This window comes from Diachasma alloeum, unplaced genomic scaffold, assembly GCF_001412515.2.
Source record: "Diachasma alloeum isolate Michigan unplaced genomic scaffold, Dall2.0 Dall_scaffold_00176, whole genome shotgun sequence".
In the NCBI taxonomy this organism is placed as follows: domain Eukaryota; kingdom Metazoa; phylum Arthropoda; class Insecta; order Hymenoptera; family Braconidae; genus Diachasma; species Diachasma alloeum.
In genome coordinates, this window is record NW_021680342.1 from 2,736,055 (window position 1) to 2,751,938 (window position 15,884).

Here is a 15,884-nt window from a genome sequence, read left to right on the forward strand (position 1 = left end):
CTGGAGGCTCGCAGGGACGTTCTGACGTTCGACAAACTTCAGACGTCAGATCGGCTTGTTTTGCCCGTCGATACTCGATATAAACAAACATGGCCGGAACGTCAACTTCTACATAAACACAACGAAAATTCGTCATGAGTTTTTATGAATGCTGTTGGATGAGGTACGAATCGTTCACTGGGGGAACCTTCACGTCCTGCAGTTGATTCAGGTAAAACTGATTTTTTGTTTTGGAGCGACATTTTGGAGCACTGACATGATGAATCACCCTTGTTGTGCTTTTCTGTGAATTCTTCATTAGACTGGGGAGAAATTCATTTCAGTGAGTTTTGTGAAGTGCAGATATGAGTTGGTTTGAAATTCTTCGTTGCTGTGCAGTAGAGCAACAATTAATTCTCTACATTCGTGAAAATAACCAGACATTTCTGTCAATTCCCGCGGAGTTTTTTGAAGAGAAATGAATGAGAAAATGTCACTCAAACTATAATTAATAATTGATATATATTTCTTTTAAGTACAGATTTGTTTATTCGTAAAGTGTCATATCACTTCACTCGCTCAATATTAACATTCAAATAGTACACAATTCAACCAGTAAATCGATTTTATTATTCTGCAGTTGTCCATCAGTTTTCAACATGAAAATTGTCTCAATTGTGAGTCACTGAGTGACTCTCTCACGTGGATTTTCACTCGAATTTTTCTTCTGTTTTGTTGTAGGCAGCTATTCTTTGTAGATTTCCAACGTGCAGTACATCACTTGTACTCTTTATCTTTACTCTTTCGTTAGAAGAAAAAATTGGGAGGGCTCTCCACTGTTGCAACATTCGCTACAAGTCAGTAATAGAGGCAGGCAGTGAGTAGTATCATCGATCGATGAAATGATGATAATGTCTAATTCTAAAAATGCAAATTAACGTGGTTCGAACGTCTGAATAAATCGTCAGTGTCAATTATTCTCGCTATGAAGAGCGACGAAGAATATTGCAGCAGTGAGAGAACCTGTAATGATTGTTATCGTATTTATTTGCTTTCGTATCTTTTATTCATATTGATTTTCTTGTATTGAGATATTCCAATGCTGGGGCATATTTTATTCTTGGCATTTATCATTCATCCGAAATAACCTATTTACATACAAAAATTCTTATTAATGAAAAAGAAAAGAGAACAATTGAAAAAAAAAATTGTGAAACATATTAATTAAGGCTCCAGCAGGCTATTATAGGCTACAATCTACAATGTACAATGCATTTATGTACTTCATGATGATTCAATTTGTTTTATTCACTCATTTAGTTATTTTTAAAATTCTCTTTTATTCTTTATTCTGAGTTTTGCATTTTTCAATGGGTCTGGCTGTGCAATGTGTGGCAAGCGAATAGCACCAAAAAGTTTATCAACTTTCTGCTTGGAAACAATGGAGAAACAATTGTTAATCAATTAAAATTCATATTCTCTTTCTATTGAACTCCCAACGCACGAATTATGTGGCGTCTTCATTTAGGTATAAAATCATTGTCTGTTGTAAAAGTTGATGGTATAAATGCAATAAGAGAGTTTCTAAAAATGTTCAGTATTCACATACACTCGATGTTTTGAGTAATAAAAATATATCATGAGAAATGATTGAATTGTTTAATTAATTTTTGAATCGTTCAACGATATCATGACGTAAAAAACATTTTTTTCATTGTGCTAACTACGAAGGGAAATAGTTTATAGTTCATTGTGCAGCCTGATTAGCCCCAATTTCATAAATGCTGAGCATTCAATGAATACTTCATCCCTCTGTTGACGAATGAGACTGAAAAAATGATCGTCAACTGCAACTCGAATGCTTTTATTTCTTCATAAATTTCGTTTTGCGCACGTTACATTTTGCCCACGTACACATCACACCTCCAGACTGATTCATTATTCAATTATAATTATTTTCAGTTTTGTTTTTAAATTTTTCCTTTGTGTTCAGCAAAATGCCTCATTCCTCATTGTTTAATTCTCTTATTTAATTAATATAAAAAAATCTATCTTCTATTGACTCTTAAGCTCTTTCCCAATACTGTACGAGACAATTTTGTTCCAGTCCATTTTCGTTCGCATAACAGGAAGTTGTCTTCGAAGTGCCTTGAATGTTGTATCAGACATCGTCTGATAATTCTCTGATATTGCCGTTTGATAATCATTCTCAGATTCCTCGACAATGCGTATCAACTCCTTGGCTGTTTGCTTCTCACTCGTTATTGGTAGGCTCTCTTTAATCTCTTTACTGCTTACCAATTGTACATTACCATCTTCGTAATAATGCACTTGAACTTTGAGACTACCACGTAATTCAGCATTACTCGAACTTGTGCTAAATGACACTGTCCACACTGAACGCCAACGACCGTTCCAGAAGTTTTTCGGTTGGAATTGGTGGTCTTCTATGCACACTGTTAGTGTTATGTTGCCTGGAAGACAAGAATTCATTCATTCGTTCATTCAATATCAGTCATTTATTCCTGTTTTCTATGCCTTTTTGCTATTTTTGAAGGAAGAAATAGGATCATATAATCAAGATGAATATTTGCTTGAATTAAAAATATGAAAAGTCTTCGTGATTGCAAGGAAAAAAGGCTCTCGAGAACTTGAAAATTTTGTATTTGAGAAGACGATTTTTTTTTAGCAATTTTAATGTTTTCCAAACGAGAGTATCTGTTTTTAGTGCAAAAGTTGTTTCAATGGATTAAAATATTCTGAAGGGTGTTGAAGAAAAACGGAAATTTTCGGGGAGAGTTTAGTAGTAATTTTGAGGGAAGTCACATTGGATTTGATCTAGGGGAGAGAAATCCTGAAATTTTTAATGTTATAGAAAACTTAATGGAATTACAAAGTTTTGAGCAGCAGATAAATGAGAGTCTCTAACTTACTTGAATTCTCAATGGGGGATTCCATGAAATTTCAATAGATTTCAAACTTGACAAAAATTCATGGAACAATTGAACTGGAATTAAGAGTTTCCATTCATTATTCACCAAACTGTGAATTTTCAAATGCGAAAAGTCCTCGAAATTTTAGTAGATTTCTCACTTGCTAAAAATTTTCAACAGTGAATTATCATTGAACGTTGCAACTCTCCTTTAAAAATTTCAATGCACTTCTAGTTTCTCAACCTTCCCAAATACTTTGTGGAATTGAGGATTTTTATCCATTTTCCAAACTAGTCGAAAAAGCTCTTGTAACTCTCCCTCAAAATTTTCGATGCACCTCCCATACTTATTAACCCTCCATGATAGTTCATTCGAATTACCTCCTTGACTCTTTCCAAAGACTGAACAAACACCGTGTCTATAGTGGCTCTGAGTATAACTTATCATTTCCTCCTGAAGAGCTGATCTCCACGGCTCAGCCGTTGGATCAGGCTCGTAGGGTTCGTAATCTGTAGCCTCTTTCCTCAAATGATCGTACTTGAAACTCTGCTTACTGCGAGCATCATAAAACCTCTGGCTCCCCAAGTCATTGTGCTCGGTTATTAACGCTGGGTAATCACTCCCTTCAATCTGCTTGAAAAAACCACCATGATAAATCCACGATTTGAATAACTGACAATTACTGAGAACTCGAATCCCTGAGTGATGTTGAGTATCAGATATAGGTTATCTCGGGGGTATGACTCATTTGCCTTGGGAAATACATCCGTCACGTAGAAAAAAAAGCAAAATCCACCCAGTCATGATCACCATCGAAAATTATCTGAGGGAATTATTTCTTCTTAGTCGAATAACGAGGCAAAAAATGGGTGAAAGGTAATCCGTGACAGCGTGAAGAGTAATGGGTTGTAAACCGTCAGTGACGACCGTATAAGTATTTGCTGTGCTCCAATTACAGCGGTAGCGTAGACGTCAGTACGAGAGGACTAAGTTTTCGCCGATAAAAGACGTGACAGACGAATGGAAAATTAAATTTCCGGCATTTATACGACGAATATTGAAAGAGAATGTTATATCGGATGTTTCGGGGAATAATTTGATGGAATAACTCCCACAAAATGCGATCTTTCAGTAGTAGTTTGAAGACATACCTTAACAGGCGTGAGCTGGTCCTTATTGTATTGAGCAAATGCCCCTGATGCACCCTCTTTTAATAAGTTGTCGTTGTTCAATAAAACCCTTACGTCGTTAAAAACCTCGTTGAATTCACCCGGTGGTGAATGAAGTATAAAGTCCGATACAACACGTACTTTTTCCTGATCGGAGATCGTGACAAAATCATCGTCCGCCATCTTAACTACCCAACAAAACTGGTACGGCGCACACTCGGTATACTCGGCGCACAGTCCGGCACGGCACTATTCCATACTATTCCCACTCGACTCGATGAATGTGTCAAAATCCAAACGGGCGGCGTGTGGACCGCACCGCCCGTTGGCGGTTGGTCTTCTACTTGGAACATCCAACTGCCTAAACACTGTTACTATGTAACGGATAGCTAGATAATCTATTTATGCGTCTGAATGAGATTAAGGATGTTTACTCAAAATCGCAAAAACTCAAAAAATAATTTTTTTTCAATGATGGAGTCATCTTCTGCATGGTGATAGAAATTTTAATCCACCAAACCAAATTGATTATTGAGAAATCGCCAAAATGCTGGGAATTTGCCTTATTTAATTTTTTTGTAAGAACGGAATTGTAAATCGTTGACTTTTACGATCCACGAGGGAGAAATTAGTGAATAAGAACAGACGTTTTTTAGCGAAATATTATTTTTTAATCTCTCGCTGAAATGAAATAAGTCCCAACTTTCATTTCTCCGTTTTCGAAACGGATGGAATTAAAATTCATTTTCCGCTTCTGTATTTAATTGTTATTTGTCAATATTTTCAGGCTAAACGTTGTTACTATATAACGGATAGCTAGATAATCTATTTATGTTTTTGGATGAAATTGATGACACATTCTTGTCGCTTTGTTTTTTTTAATAATCAACTATTTTTACAGCTCTCAAAAATTTCAGAAATTTATTTCGAAAATTGCAATTGGTACTGTTTTTTTCGGAATTGGTTTCATTCAAAATTTTTTCATACAAACAGAATTGTAAATTGTTGAGTTTCACACTCCACGAGGGACAAATTCGTAAATAAGAACAGACAGTTATTATCCACATATTTTTTTCAATCTGTCGCTAAAATAAGTAAGTCTCATCTTTCATTTCTCCACTTTACCGAAGTATGGAATTATCTTTCCTCTAAAAAATCCCATATAATTTACAGAATTTTTAAAGAAAAATTCTTTTCCTTCTTCTGTAAACAATTCTTATTCTTCAATATTTCCAGAAAAAAAATTGTAAACAATGGCAGATGATCCCAATCGAGATATTTTACCAGTGAAAGAAGGATCATGCATAGAGACTTGTCGCAGCACTTGGGGTATTAAAAACAATCTCAATAGCTGTCAAAATTCCCAAGTGGTTGGACGACAAAATAAAACGCAAATCTAGTTGCAGGATTGATTGCGGATCCGCGAGAGCGTCACGCGGTCTGTAAACTCGACCGCTATGATCTGGAGGATAGATACCTATGTCTCCTCGACGAAACCCAGGCCCTGAAGAAATTGTCAAATGCTCAAGAGGACAAGTTGAAGCGACTGACAACGAGACTGATGAGAATTTCAGCATCATCACGTCCATGTATCGCCGCAGCCCTCACCATCGACAGCAATAAAATAAAAATCGAAGAACTGGAACGGGAGAATTTAAAATTAAAGGACAGAATATTCGTTATGAAGAATCAACTGCTCAGTCACAAGGGTCTGAAGAGGTCACCACCCCGGAGATGTCTCAATTGCATCTCCTCCAGGCCCACGACTTGTCGTAGCGAGGGTGCACGCACGAAAATATCCACTAGCACGACTTACGGAGAGGGCAAAGGAGATTTTCATTCGCAGAATGACAGGATCGAGGAGTTGCAGCAACAGAGGCAGGGGATGATGTCGAGAATATCTGAGCTGGAGGATGAGTTGATAAACTGTCAGACTGAACTGCAGAAGACTAAGGTCGATGAGAATATCGAGTACATCCGAATGTTGCGACAGATGAAACAGCAAAAGGAACAGTTAGCTTCTAGTCATTCTATAAATACATCTTTGGAGGAGGAAATGCGAGTTTTGAAACAACAACTTGATGAAACATCTAGGTGAATGAATTATTCATAACGAAATGTATACATCCATGGGAATTTTTGTATCAATCAAACTTAGTCAAGACAACTTGTTTTTTCTCGCACACGTATGAAAAAATGTGGGAGAATCGTATTGGAACTCTATAACAATTCTGTCGGAGTTCTATTTTGGAAAAATCGCCATTTGTTTTTAAATCGTTTTTCACAAATATCTCGAAAACGATCCAACCGATTTCAAATTTTTTTTTTTAAATATTCATCTTGATGTCTTCGATTTCAATCGATCGCAATATGTATCCGCGTTTATACAAAGATATCGAGATATTTTTCTTGGATTTTATTCTGAAAACAAATAAAAATAAAGCGGAAAAAAATTGAAAAATTTATGCTCAAGAAGTTCCATAGAAAAGCCAAATGTATTGATTTTTTTCTGTAGAACATATCCTTAAAAAAATCACTGTAAAATTACCAAAGCATATTTAATAGAATTTCAAGAGAATTTCAGTAGTTGGTGTAGAGTTCCAATGGACATTCAACAGAAATTTCTAAAGAAAGCGCAAGATTGTTCTGTATAATTTTTTCTTTTATTCAGTTCAGATTTCCATGCGAAAGTAGATCTCATGTTATTAAAAACCTTTTCAGCAAAAATGGAAAGATTTCCGCTGCTCTTCTCGCTGAGAAGCATCGACTGACGGAATTGGACGAGACCCTATCAAAATCTAAGAACTCCCAGTTAGCATTACGTGAAAAAGAGGAACAGATACATGATCTGATGAGTGAGATAAAAATCCTCCAACAGAATAACAGTGAATTAATATCTCTCAGCACGAAGAACAGTGAAGTTGAGCTTGAGAATATTGAGTTGAGGAGGAAGATTTCGGAGCAACAGGTGGATAATCATAATTTGAAGAGCGCTTTTAGCAACGAGCAGGCCAACATCACAGCTCTCCAGGCTGTCAATGCACAACTCATGGGGAAGCTGCAGGAAATGCAGAGAGAAATGGATACTTTGACTGTACAACTGAAAGTGAGTATTTTTGGAAAAAAATTACACATTATAACGACGAATGTTCTTCTCAACGAAACGAAATAATTGAGCCTGTGGCTGTTCACACGATTTCACACGTGAACATGTACGAAGAAATTTCATAGAAAACCTTCAGCAATTCAATAAATAATTTTATAGAAAATTCTATTGATTCCTATTGAGACATTTTTCGTAGGAATTCCCCGCCATAAATTTCCTACGTTTATTAAACTCAATTGTTCTCTTTTCATTGAACAATCCCCCAAAAATTAATATAAATTCAATAGAATTTTCTACAAAATCTTCTCATTCGTGAAGTCAACTAAAATGTACTTCGAACTAACATAAAATCCATTCCCTTCCAGTCATTCCAAAATCAAAACGAAAAGCCAAAGAAGCCTGAGGAGCGAAAAATAGTGCCAACACTCGATAAAACGACGAGTACAAGCCCAAGGAGTCGTCGAAGTTCAAAGGGCGAAAGTGATTATTCCTCCAAAGAGCCTCAGAAACTCCCCCAAGTTTCCGAAAAAGTAGAGGCTGCAGTGCAGACAGAACAAATTGAAATTCCCCCTCCAAAGTTCTGCTCCACAGAAAGACTCAACGCTCCAGATCAGATTAAAAATTCTCCCTCACGAAATCATGGAAAGCCAGTGGAAACAATGACTGGTGCTAATCTGTCGAGGGATGAAATTCTGAAGCTCCTGGATCAGGCGCAGATAAATGTACCTTTAGAGAGCCACAATGCTGCCAAAATGCGTCAGTTTGAGGGATTCAGTCCTGTGCACAGACAGAGGCAAGTAGTCGCACTCGAGACACTCTTATTCGGCGACACTGGTTACTCTTGATTGAAGATGTACCTCGTGCTAGTTTAATTTAATTTTTATTACAATGTAATAATGTTTTGATTTTCATAGCCCTAAGTTATTCATGCAATAATAATATTTTACGTGAAGTCAAACACTCTTCTCTCTGTCTTTTTCCTCCCCCGTTCAGAGAGTCTTGCTGCAGCTGTGAATCCCTTGGTATTAGTAGTGATTCCAATCCCCAGCACCTAATCCAAAATTTGTGCGGTATTTTGAAAGAGTACAGCAATGTTGTCATTGCTAGAATCCGGGATAAACCTTCGGAAACTGTCGATCAAAATAACAATACGAAAATTGAGACATCTACTCCCGAAAAAATACAGAAGACGTCCTGCACTCCTTGTAATTGCGATGCAAGCCCTAGCGATTCTTGCGATGACTGCTCAGAGGAGGAGTGTTGCCCCTGTGACGTGGGAAATCGTCCTTTCATGTCTGCCATCGACGATATCCGTGTATCCCTTGAAAAAATGATTGATACTATGCAAAAGCAGAGGTAGGTGATCTCTTCTTGAGTCAATCAAATTTCATTGAGCAGTTTTTCAATGGACACTAGGGAGAGGATCAAGGTGAGGCGCTATGAAGTGCTGCCCAAACCGAGAAACAGGGTGGATTGTCGACGTCCTCTGAGATGCGGGAGTTCTTGTCGAGTTCCAGCAGATCGGGTTAATTCATTTTGCTCCATGCTTGTGACTGATCAACAGGGACTAATTGAGATTCATATTTCGTCACTTCAGCTTTCATCTTTTGTTAGTTATGTTTACAATTTAGGGGAGAGCGCGGTGAAATTTGGAAGCGGTCGAGCGTTGAGGGGACGCGATTTTTAAGCAGATATTTGTCCGATTTTTAACCGATTGAGCTACAAATTGAGTTATACATAATTGAGATGTGCACCAAAAAACAATATTCTTGAAAATTTATCCTGAGTTGTTTTGGATTGGACTTTTTTACCCTTTGCGAGCCTTCAAAAATCTCTAAGCCTATAATTAATACAATTGATATTAGAAACTCCGACAACGGGGGAAAAATATACAATTATTTTTTGCTGTGGAAACACAGTAATCGAGGAGCATGCTCGCCATACTCAAAATTTACTGTCAAACATATAGTAAAAAATTGCGGGACAGTGTAGCAGAAAGTGGTAGAATAAGAGTAAAATTTAATTTGGCACGAGTCAAAATTCAGTTAAGATCAATTGATCAAGAGATCGCTTTTAAAAATGTTTTGATATGGCCCTCGATAACTATGTTCGCATTCTAATTCAGTAGCGAAGTGGTAAAACGGTACAATCAATTTTGACTATTCGCCAGTTTTCAATGAATATCTCGGAATCTAAGGAAGACAGCAAAATTTTTGTTATAACCTTTTTTGTAGAGCCGATTGAGAGCTACAATAAATGTAATCACGAAAATTTCACCATCTCTCTTAGATTCGGAAATATTATTGAAAAACTCAACTGGGAGATGAGTCGACTTGAACCGTTTTACCACTTCGCTACTGAATTTTTAATTTTATATTCTCTCCGTGAATCGTCTCGGCAAAGCCCTACAACTCCCAAAATTCCCCACGGTCTCCCTCTGAGGCCTTTAAAATGTGCAACAACAAAATATGCCGCTGTGCTTTCCTCAAAATTTCATCATTGAATTGATTCACTCAGGCAATTCACCACCTATTCGGCGACTTCACCATGAGCCCTTCGCTGTTCGTAAGCTGTGACCTCTGCCATCAGGGGTCTATATTCTTTCCCACCCAGAATTATCCAGCCCTGACATTCAACTCTTCCTGTGCCTATCGCGTCCCCAGAATCTCAAAGTTCCTCGACTGTGTACTCCAAGATTACATTCACATCCAAGTGCACATAGCCCAGCCTGGCGGCAGACCTTGCGTCATTGCCCACGGGAAAACTAGTGTCAAAGACATTCTCGATTATCCCCAGAATAAACTCCACTACACCGTTAATGTGGAGTGCACAGTGCCCTGCTATCGCAATGCCAACTTCGGGGAGATTTTTTTCTGGATTAGATTGAGCTGCGATGTGGATCGTGTGAGGCTGTTCAAGCAGCAGAGAGAATTACTGCAAACGAGTCAGTACTCACAATCAAACGAGATGAAACACGAAGAAATCGCATCAAAGAGTCGATCGAATCAACATTTAGAGGGAAAGAAAGAGAAGAATTGGAGTCGGTCCAGTCAATTCTCTCGACAAGAACTCAGATCTGCGCACTCTTCTTCAGAAATTCTCCAAACAATTCACGAGCCTCGAAAAAGAGACACTCATTTCGAGTCTACAACCAAGTCGTTTCAGGATGAACCCCCGACTACTTCCGCCAGTGAAAAGCAAGATCCCATTGTGAGGTACGAGGAGAGCAGAGGGGACACTCTCCAGAAACGCGCGAATTCCTGGAGAGCTTGGAGTTTAGGAGATCATCCGATCAAGAGGGATGAGATCAGAGAGGCTATTCAGTTGAATCAGAAGACCAACGGTGGTTCTCCTGATACCGAGCATCTGTTCGATGAGACTAATGCAGTCATCACTGATAATTGGGGACGATACAAGAGGAAATCGTTGAACAGTCAAGCAAGTTTTTTCCATAAATTAGTAGCGGGTGAGTGTTTTTTGAAAATTAATTGGGAGTCGTTTCGGCAGGCGCGTGAGACCGGCGATGCTGTGGTGATTAGGATAGAACGGCTGAGTCTATTCCCGAGGTGCAGTTTGCTGAACGATCGAGATGTTAAGCAGCTTTATGTGGAATTCTCATTTTTGGGGAATTTTGGTCCCGATTTGGAAACTGTGGCGGTGCCGATACCCAAGAACGCACCGTATCACTTGTCTTTTAATTATATGAAGAGTAAGGATTGTTGGCTTTAGTTGCCTACTTGAGGTATTCTATTTTAGTAGTAGTAAAAATATTAATGGAAAGATCTAGTGCTTTTGTTGGTGAATTGCGGTTGAATTTCTAATGAATTCTATTCGTTTTCGACGGATTCCTTTTGAAAATGTCGCAGGCTCTCCGTGCGATTTCTGAGAGACATTTGATAGAAGAGTCTATAGATTTTGATTTATTTCCGTCGCTTATTCTGTTGAGATTCTTTTAACAGAAACGATTTCAATCGAAAAAATGATATTATGGTGTTCAACCGCAGAGTTTGACATCGATGAGAAATCGCATTCCGACCAGCGGAAAAAATTACGAGAAATGTTGTCTGATGAAGTGAGTTCAACTATCAAATTTACGATTGTGAATGAACCATTGATGGAGGAGATGGAGACTAAGGATTGCGTCGAAGTTGGGTAAGTTAACGACTCTATGAAACTCAGTTTGAACGGTGGAGGAATTAATTCAACTTTTGAGTGCAGTCATGCATATTTGAACTTGAAGGAACATGTGTTGAGTGGTGGACATCACGACATTTCCCTCTTTGTCTCCAACACCGAGGGAAGCGACACTATTGGCACATTGAAGGTGAATGCTGTTTTCATTTTATTAATTTTTTTTATTTATTTAAGCATTTTAAACCAGTGGGCTTAGTCTGCTATTTGGTTAATTTAATTCTTCACTTTACAATGAATGAATACTTCGTGAATGCAATAGGTCACACTCTTGGGAGCCGATACCATTCGCAACTGTCTTCCGCAGAACTGAGGCTGCTCTCGACGTTAATTTTTTATGTAATCTTTATGGTAAATACACTATTTTGTTTTCATTATCGTTTATTTACGCTTTTCTTCTTTTTGATTTTTGGAGTCGGGATGACTCTTCGGAATACGTCGTTGTAAGCACTTGTCGAAGCTTGCAGGTCTCGACAACCGCGTGGCTCTCTAATTACAGACCATACCCCTTCAATCGTGTCTACTCCCTGACAGACTCTGCATGCACCTGGTTACAAGTTCTCATCATTGGAACTGAATAGGTTCACGCACGCAGTGGTGAAAGAGAATAAGTCAATTCAAGTTTAGAACAGATTAGTTATTGGAAAATATCTTGCAATCTGCGAAAGATAGTGAAAGTTCTACAAAAAAGATTTGGGGAGTTTCAATCATCAGATTTGTCAAGTAATTTGCTTCCAAAAAATGGAAAAAATCATGGATGAATAATCAGCATCACTCAAATTATATTCTTGCAAACGATTCCTTTCTTTTCAAACATTTTCCAATTATAAATCAAATAATGGAAATTGTTTAATTTCTTGGGAACATTTTTTTATTTTTTCAAATGGACTTTCGATAAAACTCTGAGTATTGATAGATTTGTTACGAGTTCTACAGAAATGATTAGTAAAGTGAAAAATGTATTACCGATGCAAAAAGTAGCAGTCATTAAAAATTGCACTTTTTAAACAATTTCGTAAATTTTTCTCAAAATTCATTAAATTATCGAAATTTAAAAAATGTTACTATCTCCGTTCGATTCATACATATCTGGATCTCTCGAAAACTTTCCTCAGGTTGAATTGACTTATGTCCTGCACTACTGAATTTTCCCTTACGAATAATCGTACCAATAAACGTAGCCAATGATTTTACATGAACATTAGTTGCCACAAGTGCAAAAGGAGCTCCGCGCTTGAAAGGCACGTGGCCAGTGACGTTCCATGTGGTATTCAAAATACCATTTCGGAGCTTCATCGAGGGATTCATTTTTTCCAGTGTCACAACTAGAGTCTGATTCGTAACCGTAATTTTCAAATCTACTCCTGCTTGAGTTGTCGTCCAAGAGCCCGTAACTTTGCAGGCTAAACCTGCAATTTGTTTATGATACGTTCAATTAATATGAAATTCACGTGAATAGAGACGCGGCTGGAAAAACTCTTTTGTGCACGTCAGTAATAATTCTCCGGAGTACGACATTTAATTCGATTTGGGGGAAAAAATGATGAAATTTCTCATTTTTGTGTTGCAGGACAAAAATTCCCAACTCACTTGAATTTTCAATCAAAATATGAATATTCAGTACCAAATTACGCTAAATTTTCAATTAATCGAAAATTCAAGAATCTATTCACCTGAATTTTCGTGAATTCTGTCAATTTTCGTGGAATAAATCAGCTCAAATTTAAAGTTTCCCTCGATTTCCTCATCAAACTGTGAATTTCAATGGCAAAATTCCTTGAAATTCCAGTGCAACTTCCAATTGATGAAAATTCCCGAGAAATGTAGGGAAGAGTGGCATAATATGGACACTACTTTTTTTCAAATATTAATCTTTTATAAAACTATTGATAAAACAAGATAATTTTTTTTTCTTGTCAAGTAAATTCTTCCTCTTTATGATGAGTTCTGGCTGAGCTCAATTGATAAATTAATTTCTACGTTATGGACATTAAGAAAAGAAATCAAGCGTCCGTTTTATCCCACCGTCTCCTACCGGAAATTTCTCCCAAAAATTGTTAGCAGTGTCCAAATGTACCTTCTCTAGGATTATTCCTGTTATGATCAACTTTCAAATCCTCCAATTCCTCAATAATTTCATTCAGAATCTCATTAGCAACTTGTTTAGTTTCCACCCCCGTAAAATTAACTTGAGACTGCAACGCCAGTGCTTCTCCAGGATGACTCGAGGCCGACACATTGTGTTCTACATATTTCCCCTGCTCCTCATCTTTTATCCTCTCCGGACTAACTTCCGAATTCGATGCTGTGCAATTCGTTGTAGAATTTCCATTCGTTGCGTCATGTTTAGTGACGTGAACGGCCCGAGTGCTGACAGGCACTCCCTTCAGTCTCGGTTCAAATTGTGGAAAGTAATTTGGTTGTCTCCCGGGGGGATACAACCCATTCGAAACCATAGGAAATTGAGGTTGATTATAATTCTGAGGGTACATTGGAGAATTTACGTCGATATTGGAGAATTGTGATCCCGGGCTCCACAAGGGATCTGCGTACAGATACATATCCTGATTGAATCCTGAATTATTATCGAAATCATTGCTTACACGTCCTTGACGCTTCTTAACATTCATTTTGTTCAGTTTGTTCGGCGCCTGACGAGATATTCTCACACGCGATTGCTCTGGATAAAACGGATCAGATATTGGTAAGGGATGTCTCATTGGATTGAAAAAATTCAGCCTACTGATAGTGCAATCGATGTCATTACGTTTTACTTGAATTTTCTTCGGTGTTAAATCATTCCTTCCATTCGTTCCATCATAATTCCCTGAAACCTATTCTCTGTGTATTTAACTGTATTTGTGAGGATTTAGGAGCGAGTGGGGCAAGATGGACATTATGACTTTTTTGGATGTTAATGAGTCATTGAATTGTTGATGACATGTGATATTAACATTCTTATGAAACAAGGGAAGTAAGTCTAAGACGAATAGTGAATTTTTCTCGGTAACTCGGGAAAATTTACTAAACGTGAGGGTAATTTGTGCCGAAACTGAAATTTACCTTTTATTCCATACACGGAGAGAGAAGTTGGATGAAAATTACGCTGTTGCACACGCAACAGCTTTTGCCGCTGTTTGTGGCGGCGATTTTACGATGCGCGCCGTAAAAAACACATTTATGGGCACAAAAATTATCCTCTTGTGCAGTAACATTTCCCACACCAGTAGGGTATTTTTTTTGCGCCCATCTGAACGTAATGGGGACGAATGGAAGTGAGATTTTACCGATCACGTTCGGTATAAAATCACGTTCCGTTACAGATACTTATCCGCAATATTTTTTATGGAATGCTGGGTAAATTTTACAATTTCGGTGCAAATTACTCTCACGTTCAGTAAAATTTCCCGGACTAACGGAGACAAAATCGAGTTCGCTCCACGATGACTCAAATTGTACGGTAAATTTTCTCCAACTTTTTTCTCCCTGCAAAAATCTATGGCATAATGTAACACCACCACAAAACTTTACTGCACACCACAAACGAACGAATCGTAAGATATCCGCAAAAAGTATTTTCTATTGAATTACAATTTCGCTTCACGATTACCTTTCGTGTAGTAAAATTTGCCGCGATTTTCTAGATAATTCTTCTGCACCTTGTCTCTTCGTGTACAACTCTTCCTCTTTGCGATAAGCCTACACTGAACTCAATAAACCAATTTATTTCTGAGTAATGACCGTTTCGAAAAACAACAAAAACGTTCATTTTGTCCAATTTTGTCCCGCTCCCCCAATCGACGGCTTTACCCACCTGTTTCCCCAGTCGACGTCTCCGTGCATTTCTGTGACGATGATGATGTCGTCGACCCCCAGGTCTGTGCCTGTGTTTCTTCCGTTTGCGCTTCTTATGACGGAGTCTCTGGTGATCAGCTCTTTTCACGCTCCGTTTGTCCACTGGGGATCCGATTTCCGTTAGTTTCTTCAGTGCCTGCTGCGTCCTCGTGGACCTCAAAGCTTCTTTCGCTAATTTTTCAGCTAGTACGTGAGTCGGAGACAGCTTTGGATTCGAGAGAATCGCTTTGACAAAGGTAGTGCGACCATGTCGGTTCTTGGAACTCAACTTCTCCGGCTTTTCGGGGATCAATGCACTCTTCTCGTTCGGTTTAATGCACGCGACAGTCGTTACTAATAGGATACCAATGATAATCCTGCACGAAGGGAGAATCGCACAGGTTAACTAACTGATGCACGTCGTTAATAGTCGGGGAAACAGGCGATGATATGAATACCTATAGAAAGTAGTTTGCATTTTCTCGAGAAATCGAATGACTGCACTTTCGTTGGAGCCATCAGTTACGTCTTCGGATGGGGCATTTCGGGTCTTCAAAGTAGATAAAAATCACGCGATATAAAAACATTGTGGTAAATATAGGTACAAGTTATTCATTATCGTCTTCTTTTTTTATTCTTTATTATTAACTTCAGTTTGTAAGGAAAATTTTG

General features: G+C 38.1%; 2 protein-coding genes across 2 annotated transcripts; one reads left to right on the forward strand and one right to left on the reverse strand.

Annotated features, from left to right (window-relative positions):
- The first annotated feature begins 36 nt into the window (after positions 1 to 36).
- LOC107036780 (protein fantom) lies at positions 37 to 8,107 on the forward strand. The gene is made up of 5 exons (XM_015254933.1): positions 37 to 211; positions 5,318 to 5,410; positions 5,482 to 6,175; positions 6,803 to 7,187; positions 7,553 to 8,107. Exons 2-5 carry the CDS (start codon positions 5,335 to 5,337, stop codon positions 8,030 to 8,032), a joined length of 1,635 nt encoding a protein of 544 aa, XP_015110419.1. The 5' UTR covers positions 37 to 211; positions 5,318 to 5,334; the 3' UTR covers positions 8,033 to 8,107.
- LOC107036782 (F-actin-capping protein subunit alpha) lies at positions 1,066 to 4,342 on the reverse strand. Its single transcript, XM_015254949.2, has 3 exons — positions 4,064 to 4,342; positions 3,293 to 3,542; positions 1,066 to 2,453 (listed from the first exon to the last, which is right to left on the reverse strand). Exons 1-3 carry the CDS (start codon positions 4,262 to 4,264, stop codon positions 2,035 to 2,037), a joined length of 870 nt encoding a protein of 289 aa, XP_015110435.1. The 5' UTR covers positions 4,265 to 4,342; the 3' UTR covers positions 1,066 to 2,034.
- Positions 8,108 to 15,884: the final 7,777 nt, after the last annotated feature.

Excerpts from the sequence above, each read along its gene's own strand:
- LOC107036780 (XM_015254933.1), top strand. The coding sequence starts at position 5,335 with ATGGCAGATGATCCCAATCGAGATATTTTACCAGTGAAAGAAGGATCA. Across the intron at positions 5,411-5,481 it reads GACTTGTCGCAGCACTTGGG|TTGCAGGATTGATTGCGGAT; the intron begins GTATTAAAAACA and ends ACGCAAATCTAG. Across the intron at positions 7,188-7,552 it reads CTTTGACTGTACAACTGAAA|TCATTCCAAAATCAAAACGA; the intron begins GTGAGTATTTTT and ends ATTCCCTTCCAG.
- LOC107036782 (XM_015254949.2), bottom strand. The coding sequence starts at position 4,264 with ATGGCGGACGATGATTTTGTCACGATCTCCGATCAGGAAAAAGTACGT. Across the intron at positions 3,543-4,063 it reads ACCAGCTCACGCCTGTTAAG|ATTGAAGGGAGTGATTACCC; the intron begins GTATGTCTTCAA and ends TTTTTCAAGCAG. Across the intron at positions 2,454-3,292 it reads CTTTGGAAAGAGTCAAGGAG|GCAACATAACACTAACAGTG; the intron begins GTAATTCGAATG and ends CTTGTCTTCCAG.